Source organism: Peromyscus leucopus, chromosome 1 (genome assembly GCF_004664715.2).
Source record: "Peromyscus leucopus breed LL Stock chromosome 1, UCI_PerLeu_2.1, whole genome shotgun sequence".
NCBI lineage: Eukaryota > Metazoa > Chordata > Mammalia > Rodentia > Cricetidae > Peromyscus > Peromyscus leucopus.
In genome coordinates, this window is record NC_051063.1 from 167710810 (window position 1) to 167724753 (window position 13944).

General features: G+C 46.5%; 1 protein-coding gene across 1 annotated transcript in view; it reads right to left on the reverse strand.

Annotated features, from left to right (window-relative positions):
* Window positions 1-8170, reverse strand: part of LOC114684654 (IgGFc-binding protein-like) — a 53991-nt gene extending 45821 nt beyond the window's left edge. Inside the window, exons 1-2 of the mRNA XM_037200967.1 lie at window positions 8116-8170; window positions 4786-5135 (exon numbers count right to left, since the gene is read on the reverse strand). Of these exons, the coding sequence (XP_037056862.1) occupies window positions 4786-5135; window positions 8116-8170 (405 nt within the window). The remainder of the gene's footprint in view (window positions 1-4785; window positions 5136-8115) is intronic.
* Window positions 8171-13944: the final 5774 nt, after the last annotated feature.

Below are 13944 nucleotides of genomic sequence, written 5' to 3' on the forward strand. Positions count from 1 at the left end.
TAACCTGGCAACAAGCCAAAGAAATAGTAAAGTAATGTCCTACTTGTTCCTTCTACAATCCAATGCCATTACCAGCAGGATGTAACCCAAAGGGTACTCAGAGGAATGAAATCTGGCAGATGGACGTGTTTCACTTTGCAGAATTTGGAAAATTGAAATATGTACACCACACCATCCATGCTTATTCAGGATTTCAATGGGCAACTGCTTTGAGTTCTGAAAAAGCTGATTCTGTAATCACTCATTTGCTAGAAGTTATGGTCATCATGGGTATACCTGCACAAATCAAAACTGACAATGCTCCATCATATGTCTCTGTTAAAATGAAACAGTTTTTTGCTTATTATATTATAAAGTATATTACAGGTATACCACACAATCCTACAGGCCAAGCAGTTATAGAAAGATCAAACAGAACTCTAAAGGATATGCTAAATAATCAGAAAGGGGTAACAAAAAACCCCAGAAATAGACTGCATAATGCTCTATTAACTTTGAATTTTCTCAATGCCAATGAGAAAGGAACAACAGCTGCAGAGAGACATTGGATAATAGAAAAAACTACAGAATAATTAAATCAGCCTATATACTTTAAGGATGTGCTGACCTCAGAATGGAAACCAGGGTATGTGTTACATTGGGGATGAGGTTTTGCTTTTGTTTCTATAGGAGAAGATAAGCTGTCGGTACCATCAAAATTGATAAAGGTTTGGTTTGAACAAGAGAAACCTCTTAATTAGAGGAGGTGATAGTTCATCAACCAGCATGAACATCCAATTGAAACTAACTTGTACCAGTGACACATGCCTTTTCATTTAATCAGATAATAACTTGCCAAAAAGGAACATCCCAAAAATTAGTCTTGGGGAAAGGTTTTTGTTTTTGTCTTTTAGGAGAATGAAGGTTAAGGAATCTGAAGATCATTGGACAAATGAGACAACTGAAGAAAAGGGACAAATCATCTATCCCAGGAAACAGAATGAAATGGCGTATGGGTATATATTATCTAAAAAATTTTATGTCTTCCTAAATGTTTGTTTCTGCTCTTCTCTAAACAAATTTAACACTATTGGTCTTCTAATAGTCCCAGTTCAATTAAAATCTAAAGCTGACTTTGGAGTTGGAGAATGGCTCTCTCCTTCTTTAAATTTAAACATGTTGTTAAAAGGAAAATGCAAACTCCCTGTATCATGCCAGAATAAAAGAGCCATCTTCTGCTATGGTACAGGACAAAAGCCAAATTAATTAAGGGACTATTCTATTACTAATCTCAACTCTTTGATTCTATTCTGATTCTTTAAACTTTTCTTAAAGTATGAATTTTATATCAAAATTTACAAGATTAATATATAGAGAGATATATAGATATATACACATTTTAAACTTTGCTAAGATATGAATGGTCATATAGAGTACTAACTAATTCTAGAAAAAAGGCTTCATTTAGCCGCATATATATGTCTTTGTGTTCGAGTCTCCTATCAGTTTTCTGCAGGAAATCACAACCAGGCCTAACATCAACTGAAGTCTCCAGAAAGAAGATGGGGCCCCACAACAACAACAATTCCACATGGACAATAATAATATCATTAAGCTGACAAACATCATCTACAGATCAACTTTGAACTACAAGGTGCTCAGAGCAATTTTGAGATGACTAGCTGAGATGATCCAGTCTCAAAGACTACTTGAATAAGGACTTGAGATAAACCCTGAACTTTGGCATTATACACAGACTGGATAATGAAGGATATAGTTACCTTTCCTAGAATTTGACAATTAACCTAAAATTTTTCTTTCAGGATAAAGATAACTTCGCCCATACCCAGCAGGAAGCAATTTTAAGAATACGACGCCCACATTCCCAAAGAGGTGGTGTGGGGCGGGTGGTTTTTTGCTCTTTTCAATGGGTTTTAGGTCTGGGATAATTTTCATTGTTTAGGGTAGTTGGTTACAAGTTGTTGTTAAGGGTTAGGAAAAAGGCTAGGCAAAGGAGATTAGATTTAAGGTTCTTGTTTTTTTTTTTTAAAGGAAAGAAAGAAAAGAAGAAAAAGACAATTACTAGTTTTAAATACTTTATGTTGGATTGTATTGTTTTATATTGTATACAAATTTGAAATTGATATTGTTAGAAAATGCTATATTTATATTTCTAATTGTATTTATACCATTCATTTAACAATGTAATACAAATTTTCTGATCTTTGAATGTTATTATTACCAACTATTAGGATATAAAGAAATGAAAGTTAGTAGTTAGACATTACAATAGAACTTGTAGTAATATTAGATATGTTTTAAAAATTGAGCAGAGATGTTTTAAACAGGTCATCTTCAAACCCTTCAGAGATCTACAGAATATGGCATTTAAAATGTTTTAATAACTTAGAAATTTTTCTTTTTTGAGACATGTCGGCTCCTGGGAGTACCAATCTACTTCAGAGAAAATATGGGCATTGAAGAAACTGCATATGGATTTAACTTTCATCGTGGCAAAAGTTAGCCACTGGACAACAAAGTATCCTTGAATCAACAGGACAAAATGGACAGACAGGACACGAAACAAAGGACTACTGATTCTTGCCAAAACAAGTGTGGTTATGGCCTTATCAAAAGGCATCTTCTGAGGCCAGGACAATATGGCACCATCCCTGAAGTGGCCTTCGCAATCCAAAAAAGGTACAGTGCCCTTTTCTTCGAAGGCAGCTTAACTGGCAGAGGGCCGATGGCTTCTGTTGTGCAATGGAACAGCAGCTGAAAGCTCACGCCTCTCAATAGTAGACTGGCATTTAATAGAGGGATGTGGAGAAGAAGGGGATGCTGAGATGAAGCCATATATACACAGCCAAGAAGAATGGACAGCTGAATTCAAAAACCGTCAACAATTTCCAGAATTTAAAATCCTGAATCATGACATGACACTAGTGGAATTCAGGTGTTTCTGGTACATGGACTGCTCTCACCCAATGTGAAGTTGAACTATTGACCTTGTGTACATCCGACTTCACAAATGAGTTTGTAAGATACACTAAGCCTATAGGCTAAAGATGATGCCCCAGCACTGCGGAGAAACCTCAGGTGACTGTCCAGGCAGCTGGCTGTTTCTGTCAACTCACAAATTTTTTGGAAGTTGCTTGCATGCACTTCCTGTTTTTATTTTTGTTAGCTAATATTATTTCCTTCTTGGGTCTCTGAGGGAATTGAAGATTAGTTAGTTATGGTTGAAGATTAGTTAGTTATAGTTGAAGATTAATTAGGATAGAAAGTGAATTAGATACATTTTGGACTTACCAAAATAGGATAGATAATGGAATTATTTTCTCTTATTTGTCAAATACAAATGGACTAGACATTGTTTAGGTATTTGTTACTTGTATATATTGTATATAGTTATTGTATTTTTGTATATAATTTTTCTTTTGTTATTTATAACCTTTTGCTTTTTTTCTTTTTATTAAAATAGAAAAGGGGAAATATGGTGGTATTTTATTTGTACTGAAATGTGATTTTCATTGTATGTTAATAAATAAAGTTCCCCGGGGGTCCGAGCTATTACAGCCATAGACAGAGTGTGGCGGTGGTGGCACACGCCTTTAATCCCATAGATCTCTGTGTGTTCAGGGATACAGCCAGCATTGGAGACATATGCCTTTAAGACCTGGAGGGCTGTACTTACTGGCAGTGACGAGGCAGTCATGTGTTTGGGTTTACAACCAATGAGAAGGCAGAACAGAGAGACTATATTAAAGACAAACACAGAGGAAGTAGGTCTCTTTCGGAGAGGTAGGAGCACCACAGGAGGAAGGGTAAGATTTTAGCTCTGAGCTCTGACCTCTTGGCTTTCTCTTTTACATTGGTTCTGTGTTTCTTATTTAATAAGACGGTTGGTTACATCTACAGGTGACCTTATAATACTCCCATTGTGACAGAGTAGTGTCACTTTGTTCAAGACATAAGCTGCTGATGAAATTGCCTAAGACATCCACCCCACAACCGCGTCTGTACAGCCCTCTGAGTATCTTACCAGCATAAATGCTTTGTTGTGCTGGGTTTAAAAGAGGCTTTAAAAAGATTTGTTTATTTAATTTTATGTATATGAGTGTTTTCTGAATGTAGTGACCAGCATACATACAGTGCCCACAGAGGTCAGAAGTGGGCATCAGATCCCCTGGAAAGGGACTTCCAGGCATGGGTGCTGGGAACAGAACTCCAGTCATCTTCAATACAGCAAGTGCTCTTAACTGCTGAGCATCTCTCCAGCCCTGTTTTGCCTCTTAATTTTCATTCCCTCCCCAGGCACTCTCTCTCTGCCTCTGTAGATCAACAGACATCTGTACGACAGTGGATCAAAACTGCTCATACCAACAGCAGGTCGCCTCACAAGACAGGTCACCACGTTGAGGTCGCCCCCAGATGAGAACTACTGTCTGCAGTGGCCAGGACATACCTTTGGGTAGAAGTGATCACTTCACATCTAGAACCGGAGCTAAAATGATGATCATTCAAACCAGGCCTTAAGCACCAGCGCCTGCTCTCTGCTGCGCACACCCTGAGCAGCTCCTGTTTCCTGCCCCTTAAGCTCACAGAGTTCCTGCTAGTCCTCTCGAGAGTCTTCAAGGTCATTTCTTCTACCCGAAGTGACCACACCGAGTCAGTCGTTCTGTGCGCACCCCCACCACCCATCTCTTTGGTTGGCATATTTGGATACTGGTAGAGCCAAGGGTTGGCTCCTTCTTCGGAACTGGTAGCTCAAAGGCCTTAAACTCAAAGCCCGGGGGAACTCACCTGGGCAATGCCTATTTCTCCATAGGCCAGGGACACAGTGTGGTTGTAGGCACGCACGGTGACAAAGCGCACATAGGAGACTTTGTTGGAGCCCCGGTGCTCATTCTTGGCTTCTACCTTAAAGGCCAGCAGGGATTTCTTGGTGCTACGCAGCTCAGCCATGGTGTAGGAGCAGGTGCCCATCATGTCATAGCGACGGCCATCGAAGGTGGTGTAATGGGGATCACCCTGGGCGCGGCACACAGCTGTGGACTCTGCCACACACCTGGCCTTCCCACTCACCATCTGGCAGCGCTGCCCGGATGTACACTGAATGCCTCGGCAGGAAGCCTCTGCTGGGGAGAGCCGAGCTGGGGAGGGAAGAGAGTTAGAAACAGAGTTAGAAATGTTCGTGAGGTCGGAAACCTGGGGTCCTCCTTCAGTGTGGACCATGGGCAGTTGGCTCACAGCCACCCATTTTACAGGCATGGAAACTGAGGTTTGCAGTCTCATGGAGAGGGATTCTCTGGGTTTCCTGACACCCCAGGGTTTCTGATTTCACTGTTTAACACAGCTTGGCCCAGAGGAGTGGCAGGGAGTGAAGGGACCAGGAGCAGCCACTGAAACATTCAGCTGTTCATGGTTCCATTTCCCTCTTCCTTGTCTTCCCATCTGCTGGAATGAACAAGGACAGGAAATGGAGGACAGGACAGGGGGTGTGGGTAAAGCGCTTGCTGTGTGAAAGCTGGGCACGGTGGCATGCACGGGTGTCAGCTCAGTGAGACTGAAGGGAGCAGTGACAGGCAGGTCCCAGGGCTGGCTGTCAGCCAGGTCTGCTGATGGAGAGCTCCAAGTTCAGAATCTCAAAAACAAACGGACAAGATGGGGAGGCATCAGAAGAGGATACCTGACAATGATCCCTGGCCTCTACACATGTGTGCTGGCGTATGCATATCTGCATACACACATGCATGCCTGAGTGTACATACCTGCTTACACACATGCATGCCTGGGTGTGCATACCTGCTTACACACATGCATGCCTGGGTGTGCATACCTGCTTACACACATGCATGCCTGGGTGTGCATACCTGCTTACACACATGCATGCCTGGGTGTGCATACCTGCTTACACACATGCGTGCCTGGGTGTGCATACCTGCTTACACACATGCATGCCTGGGTGTGCATACCTGCTCATACACAGACACACATATGCATGCCTGGATGTGCATACCTGCTTACACACAGATATACATATGCACGCCTAGGTGTGCATACATACTGATACACACATGTTGTAAGTGCCCCTTGAAGTGGGGTGGCATTTTTGCCAGGATAAGGAAGCCCTGGTCTAGGTTCCCAGTTGAAGAAGACAGTCTGGGAAGAAACAGCCCTTCCTGGTCAGCCTCCAGCCCTCAGAACTCTCTCCTTCTGACCCCCCTGGCAACAGCTCACCCCTCACTGCCCTGACCTTCTGCCACAAGGAAGTGCATTCATTTGTTCCACTCTCGCCACAGTCCTGGTGTGTGTGTGTGTGTGTGTGTGGGGAGTCAGGCATTATCCTCACTTCAGAGTCGCAGAACCAGAGAGGTGGGGTGACAGGCCAAAGGTCACACAGGCACAGCTGGGGTTTAACCCCAGGCCCTGTGGCTCTGGCCCTGTGTTCTCACAACCCCCGAGCTACCTGCTGGCATCTTCTGAATGGGCTGAGCCTGAGGCCGCACACAGGGCCAGACCCTGTCCCTTAACCACGAACATGAAGCACCCAGGGAGGCTGGAGTGCAGAGACGCCCCGTCCCGGGGTCCTCACTGTTAGTACTTTTGGATCTCCAGACTTTGAGCATCAACAGTCCTCCATGAGGTGTGCAGTACTGCAGTGAGCAGCGGCTATAACTGTATCAGTTGCTGAGGTATCAAAATATTGACCAGCCCCTTCCCAAAGATCCCCCCACCCTGGCTTCCTGGGTCTCCCCAGGGACCACAACCTCCCCCAAAACCAACATACAAAGGCTGGTGCTGGAACAGTGCGGGGATTCTCACTACAGTGCTCTGCTTCATATGCCCTGCGTCACTCGGGCTGGTAAAGATTTTGAATCTTGTTCTTGACTAAAAGGGGAGAATTCAAAAAGGATGCCAGGGCTGCTAAGGTGAGAGGTGGGCAGGCCATCTGGTCCCAGGAGCCAGAGAAGAACATGCAGGAAAGGTGGTCAAGGGAGGTATGGGAGGTGAGCACAAAGCCCTCGGTGTCCAGGGCTCCAAGAGGGCCACAGCAGCGTCATGTCAGTCCAGGCTGGGCTTGGCACTTAAAGTCCGCTCTGCGCCGGTGTGGTCAGAGTGGACCAGCACAGAATGTTGGGAAATGTGCAGTTGGCCACCTTAGCCTCGACACTGGCGCTGGCCGTGGCTGACTCCCTGCCCTTCTCTGGGACCTTCTGGGAGGTGTCACCCGCCTGGCTGAGGATGGTGACAGAGGCAATGTTCTCTGACAGACTGGAGATGAAGAGGCGGAGAGAGGCCGTGCCGTACCCCGGCTGGTCATTCTGCAGGAAGGCCGTGAGGAATTCTTCCCCACCAGTGTTCCTGGAGTTCACTGTGGCCTCCTGGGTCAACCCTTAAGAGAACGCAGGTGTGGGTCCACTTATTCGTCCCCTTACAAACCCAGCCCGCTGGCCTGTACCTGAGAACCTCTTGAGATAACCCCCCCCTGCTCCCACGTCCCTCCTCACTCACGCGGCGCTCATCCACACGTTCTGACTTTCGCTGCCCCAACACCTGAGCGCTTTGCACAGTGCTCTGGAACTCAAATGCAGCGGGGCCAGAAGAGGCCCAGAAATGAGTGAGATCGTCCAGAAGGGGACTGTGGACCCCGGAGCACCAGGCTCCATATAGAACAAGTTGCCACCGTTCTCTTTTGCTGACTGGGATTGCGGTTTGGTGGTGTCTCATTTTTCATGCTACATCTTCTACCTTCCAGATGAAACTGTGTGCCTAGCTGAAGCTTTATACGAAATCTCCGACCCATTTTTTTTTTTTTTTTTTTTTTTTTTTTAGTGTTATGGGAGCTTCCAGTCCGACTGGGCTCAGTTGCCAGCATGGTTTCTTTCTTAATAGGTCTGTGTGGTGAGAACCAGAGGATGAAGGGAAGTATAGACAAGTCTCCTGAAAAGAGAAGCAGCTAGACTTACCAACACGCCAAACATGGGGGAGGGAATCCTAACTTTTCACAGGCTCTCAATCCCATGTCGGCTAGCCTGGGGGACACTGAGGATGATTTATGGAAGGGTTATAGATGAAAGACGCTGGCCCAGGCAGGCAAGTTTCCCAGATATGAACAAGGACATGACTTACCCCATAGGAGGGATGCTGCAGCCCAGAGTGCCCAGCAGCTCCATAGGGATCCCATACCTGCAGCAGGGCAAGATGGAGGCTCTTATAAGGCTGTCCTGTGGTCCTGTTGGAGACTCGTGGAGATGGCAGAAGGGGACAGTCCTGGGACTGGGGCTACCTGGGTGCAAGGAAGGCTGAGGGAGGAAATGAAGTTGGGTAGATAGACCAGGTGTGTGTGTGTGTGTGTGTGTGTGTGTGTGTGTGTGTGTGTGTGCATGCAGCTTCTAGCCAGTGCGTTGGGAATTCAGAATCCAGGGAAATAGGTAGGGGAATTGGGTATTCAGATGCCGCGAAGGAAGAGATAGATAGAAAAGGAGGGCAAGAGGAGACTAGCTGTCATACTTCCATGGAGAAACCCATTCCTTCCCACCTGCAGGTCCCTGGAGCTGCAGGATCAGACTGTGGGCTGAGTTATATAGTGGAGTTTCTCATTCCCTCAGGCCACACCACTGGCCACACGCCAAGAAGACGATGCCAGCTTCCTGGAGGAGGCTGCTGATATCAGGCCGGGAGGAATAGTGAGTCCTGAAGTTTTGTGGAGGGCGGAGGATGAATCTGTAGCCTGTGCTCCAAGATGGGTGAGATCAGCCGGGGGCAGCACTCCAGGCAATGGGAAAATTGGGTCCGGGAAGAGTGGTGTCCTTAGGGGAACAGCTGGGGAGTAGTGTGTCTGTAGAAGCCTGGGGTCCTTGAGCAAGGTAGTGGGGACTGAAGGGTGAGGTAGCATTGATTATGTTTGTTGGCTTGCTGGCAAGATTCCTATCTTTGGTCTTTACCTATAACAACATCTAAAGGTCCATATCCGGCTTCTGGCTCCTTGCAGTCCCCATGGGCTGATCCCTGGTCCCAAGCCACCCACATCCAAATCCCAGTGAGGGCAGTTTCTAGGAATGTGTTGTCTGAAGCCCTGACTTGGGTTTCTGTGTAGGGCAGGATGTTTCCTCCCCTGAGAATGATGTGGTTTGGCATTTGAAATATTCCTCTGCTCCACCTCTCTCCATGAAGAAGGAACTGGCTGATTTGGGGATGAATCTATGTCTTCTCATCACCTACCTTAGTATTTTCATGAGATGTGATATGGGGGTCTCAGGATGCAGAGGAAGTAGCAGAGGGCACATAGGCTTTCTGGGATGTAATCTGTATCTCCCAAAAGGCTGGTACAGCACAAAGTATTATTGGTTGAATCTGAAATGTCTCCCACAGGTTATTATATTTTAACACGTGGTTGCCAGAAACTAGTACTGTTTGGTAAGGTTATGGAATCTGAGGTTTGGGACATGAGGCCTCATGAATTGAAGCAAGGCCTTGAAGGTTATCCATGCATCTGCTTCTGTTCTGGTCTGATGCTTGTCTGCTTGATGTACCCAGGCACCCCTGCTCCCGCTTTGGATGTTGTCACTCCAGCCATGATGCCCTGTGCACCCCCAGAGGCTGTACTCTCTCAGACTTGGGCCCAAATAGTTTCTCCCTCTTGTTACTTCTCTTAGTAAAAAAAAAAAAAAGTAACAGATACAGAAAAATTGGTCCAGAGAAGAGGAGTCATTATATAACTAAAACTGACCGTGTGGTTCTTGTACCTTTGGATCTGGTTGGTTAAAAAGATAGACATGGAAGGATTTGGAGACAGAAGCCAGAGAAGCCCCAGAAGGTAGTAGCAGAACCTATAGGGCTAATGTGATGGAAAATTTGAAGGCCAAAATGTCAACAGAAATATGGACAATACAGGCTGTACTCACGAGGTTTGGGCAGAAATAAGGACTTGGGAGCCGGGGTAAAGGCCATTCGCACTACATTCTGGCAAAGACTCTTGCTCTATGCCACTCATGAACTGAATCTAAAAGGAATGGAGTGATTTGTTTGCTAGAGGAATTATCTCTGGTTGCTCCTAATCAGACCTGTGGTGGGAATGGAGGGAGAAAGCGGGGCAGGGAAGAGGGAACAATGTGTAGCTTGGGGCTCGAGAGCATTTGAAGCCACAGACAAGGCGAGTGTGAATAAAGTCAATGTAATTGTTCAAAATACCGGTGCTGTGGGATGTTCTGTATGGCAAATGTGTTGCTCTGATTGGTCAATAAATAAAACACTGATTGGCCAGTGGCTAGGCAGGAAGTATAGGTGGGACTAACAGAGAGGAGAAAAGAAAGAACAGGATGGCAGGAGTCACTGCCAGCTGCAGCCAGGACAAGCAGCATGTGAAGATGCCGGTAAGCCACGAGCCACGTGGCAAGGTATAGATTTATGGAAATGGATTAATTTAAGCTGTAAGAACAGTTAGCAAGAAGCCTGTCACAGCTGTACAGTTTGTAAGCAATGTAAGTCTCTGTGTTTACTTGGTTGGGTCTGAGCGGCTGTGGGACTGGCGGGTGACAGAGATTTGTCCTGACTGTGGGCAAGGCAGGAAAACTCTAGCTACACACCGGTACAATTAAACAGAAGCTTCACACGGTAGGAAAGGTGCCTTAAGGAAGACACTGCTCCCACCACGCTTGATTTCCAGGCTATGAGATGCATGGAAAGGATCTTCTTTAAAAAGAGAAAAGTACAGCCACAGGGGTGCCTTGATTGAAGATGTCCATGCAGGGAAATGTTTCTCTGGCTCAGAGGCACATGAACTAAGAGGCCACTGTAGCCAAGGTCCAGATGAACTGGGCCACATCTTGAGTTGGCAGCCAGAACTTGGTATCATGCATGTGGTGCTGGATTTGCAGACATGCACAAAGAATGCAGTAGCAATGTGGTTGCAGAAAGCTTGCACAAAGTTCCAGAGAAAAGCTCCTGTCAGGTTCTATGTGGCAGAGACAGAATCTTTGGAGGGCAGTCCTCGTAGGGCAATGCCTGAGGCAGTAGAAGTGAGGTCCAAGTTGCCATGGACACCCTAGGATGGTGGTGCCATAAGTATTGCATGTATATTAAGAAAAGCTACAGGCACCGACTGGAGTCAGAGTGAAAGGTCATGTGTGCCAGGTCATTGGGATAAGAATGACCAAGCCCATAAGAACCCAGATGGTGCCAATGATGCAACCATGTGCTCTAAATTCTGGTCTCTAGCTACAGTGTTTATAAAATATTCGCCTTACTGGTTTGGGGTACGGCTTTGCTCCAGTCCGTCCTTGCTAACCACCTCCCCTACTGCATTCCTCTCTTGTAGAACGAGAATATTTACTCTGCACCATTGGGTGTTGGTAGAATGTAAATGCTTTATTACTTAAGGGCTCATAGCTAACAGTGCCTTGAGTCTTAGAAGAGACTGTTGACCTTGTGACTAACTGTCTGCTGAAACTGTGGGGGGATTCTTGAAGTTGGATTACTCATTTTGCACGATCAGATGGCCAGGCATCCACTGGGACCAGAAGTGGACTGTTAGGGTATGGACCTGAAATGCCCCCAACCGATGTGTTCCAACACCTCTGCATGAGGGTCTTTTCACTGCGGTCACTAAAGTATCTGAAATACACAACCTAAGGAGGGGAGTTGAAGGTTTGTTTTAGCTCACAGGAGTGGTGATTTTAGTCCACGGTCACCTGGGTCCATTGCTTTTCAGCCAGAGGCAAGTCACTCACATCATGGCAGTGGGACATGGCAGAAGAAAAAGGGGGTTGGGGGAGGGAGCTTTCAAGGGCATGCCCTCAGTGACCGACTTTCTTCGACCAGGCCCTGCCTCTTAGTCTCCACCACCTGCCAATAATTCCATAAAACTATAAACGTGCTAATGGATCAATCCACTGACAGTGTCAACCCCCTCACATTCACGTAGGGAACTGAGGCTGGGCAGACAGATGCGCAGTGAAGGAAACTGTAGCGGTGACCTGTAGCTTTGTCTCCGACCGTCGAAAGCGCTCTTTGAGTTGAAGGTCCAGTTTTGAGGAGCTGCCCTTGAGCTCCTTCTGCTGTATCAGAAGCTAAGTGCCAGGGGCCTGTCTCAGCTGCCACACGTGCACACCAGTGAGGGAGCTGCATCCTCTAAGGAGCCTGGCTTACTTAACACCCCCTGCACTGCGGTTCTGACCCTCTCTTGTGAGCTTTTCAAGAGGATCATGGGAAGAAAAGCCCATGAGATCCAATGTACTATGAAAGGACCACATTACTCCATGACTATTCTATCCACCTCGTAAGTATGCGTAAAAACCTCTTCTACAAATATCAAATCTGGATTTCATGCTGCTGTCTTCTCATTTGAGTCTGCCTGTCCCAAGCTCTCAGGACTATGCCATCATTTACTTAACAAACTTCTTAAACTATCCGTGTTCCCAAGTAGAATGATTTCCTTCAAGAACAAAGAACTGAGGGAAAAGTCCATCGTAGTCATAACTCAGGTAGCAGTATGAGCACAGGGCCATGCTTTCTGTGTGAGTCTCAGGCTCCGTGTGCGCTCTCCATCCTGGCTTGCTCTGCAGTTCTTTTTTCTGTGTGGGGTTTTCAAGGACCTCGTGGAGGAACTTCTCAGGCACGGGCCACAGCAGTGTTGCACTCCATCAACCTGCTGTTGTTACAGAGAACCACCTAGTATTTAATGAATGTCTCTATGCTGAATATGGGGAACTGTGGGACTTTCCACTCCCACTCCCGAGTTATACAGAATAATAATGTCTTGCTAAAGAGGACATGGCCACCGGAGAGGATACGGCCATCAGAGGCTGGTCTTCCACTTTCTTGTGTCTGATGAAAGCTAGGCCAGCCACATGAGCCCCTGTGGAGATGAGACAACTCTGAAGTGACACCACAGTAATTAGCACATCATGGTGGCCAGGCTCGCCCTTCAGAACTGTCTTGCAGTCCTTTGCCTGCAAGCCTGTCTGCCTCACGTTTGGACACTAAAGACCACCCTCGCTTGATCTCTACTTCCACCTAGCCACACTACGTCTTCTCTTTCTCTCCCAGGCACAAAAGCCCCAGAATGGCAGATGCTCACATTTTACTAAAGTCTCATGTAGAATGTGTGTGTGTGTGTGTGTGTGTGTGTGTGTGTGTGTGTGTGTGTGTGTGTGTGAGTAGTTTGGCTATAAGCCCTACCTGAAGCAGGCCCAGGATCTCAAACTCATCCCTTCCTCACAGGCTGAGTCAGATGCCCGGATGTCTTGATGTGGGGGAATTATCAACCCTGCTGAGGGGTGGGTGTGGCTCTGTTCAGCCTGGGCAGACTCTAACTTTGCTTTCTCTAGGTCCTTCAGTCTCTGGCCCCAGGTGAGCGAGCACTCTTATGTTTTGCCATTTTAAGGGGACAGAACTGGCAGAATGCCCAGTCTCTGGGATCGTACTCAGCCCTGGTCCCTTGGTTATAGCACGTATAGATGGACGCACAAGGGAGAGGGGATGGAATCTGAGGCTCCCCAGGTGAAGAGGCTGCTCTCACCTCTCCTCCCCAGCCCAAGGCGTGAGTAAGGGACACCTTTCTCCTCCCAGTGTCCTGTTTTTCTCTTCTGGATGTAGAACCAACCATCCATCCCCCGGGACTTGCCCTTTGGCTACATCATTTAAAAATGGAACCAAATTTGATCCCCGGTTGCTTAAGAAAAAAACAAAATCCACTTGCACTTCCTCTGTATCACAGCTTGGATGCAACGGTCTGAATGTTGTGGAGGTCTGGCCTAAGAACGGGACTATAGGTTTTTTTTTTTTTTTTTTTTTTTTTTTGGTTTTTCGAGACAGGGTTTCTCTGCGTAGCTTTGCGCCTTTCCTGGAGCTCACTTGGTAGCCCAGGCTAGCCTCGAACTCACAGAGATCCGCCTGGCTCTGCCTCCCGAGTGCTGGGATTAAAGGCGTGCGCCACCACCGCCTGGAGGGACTATAGGT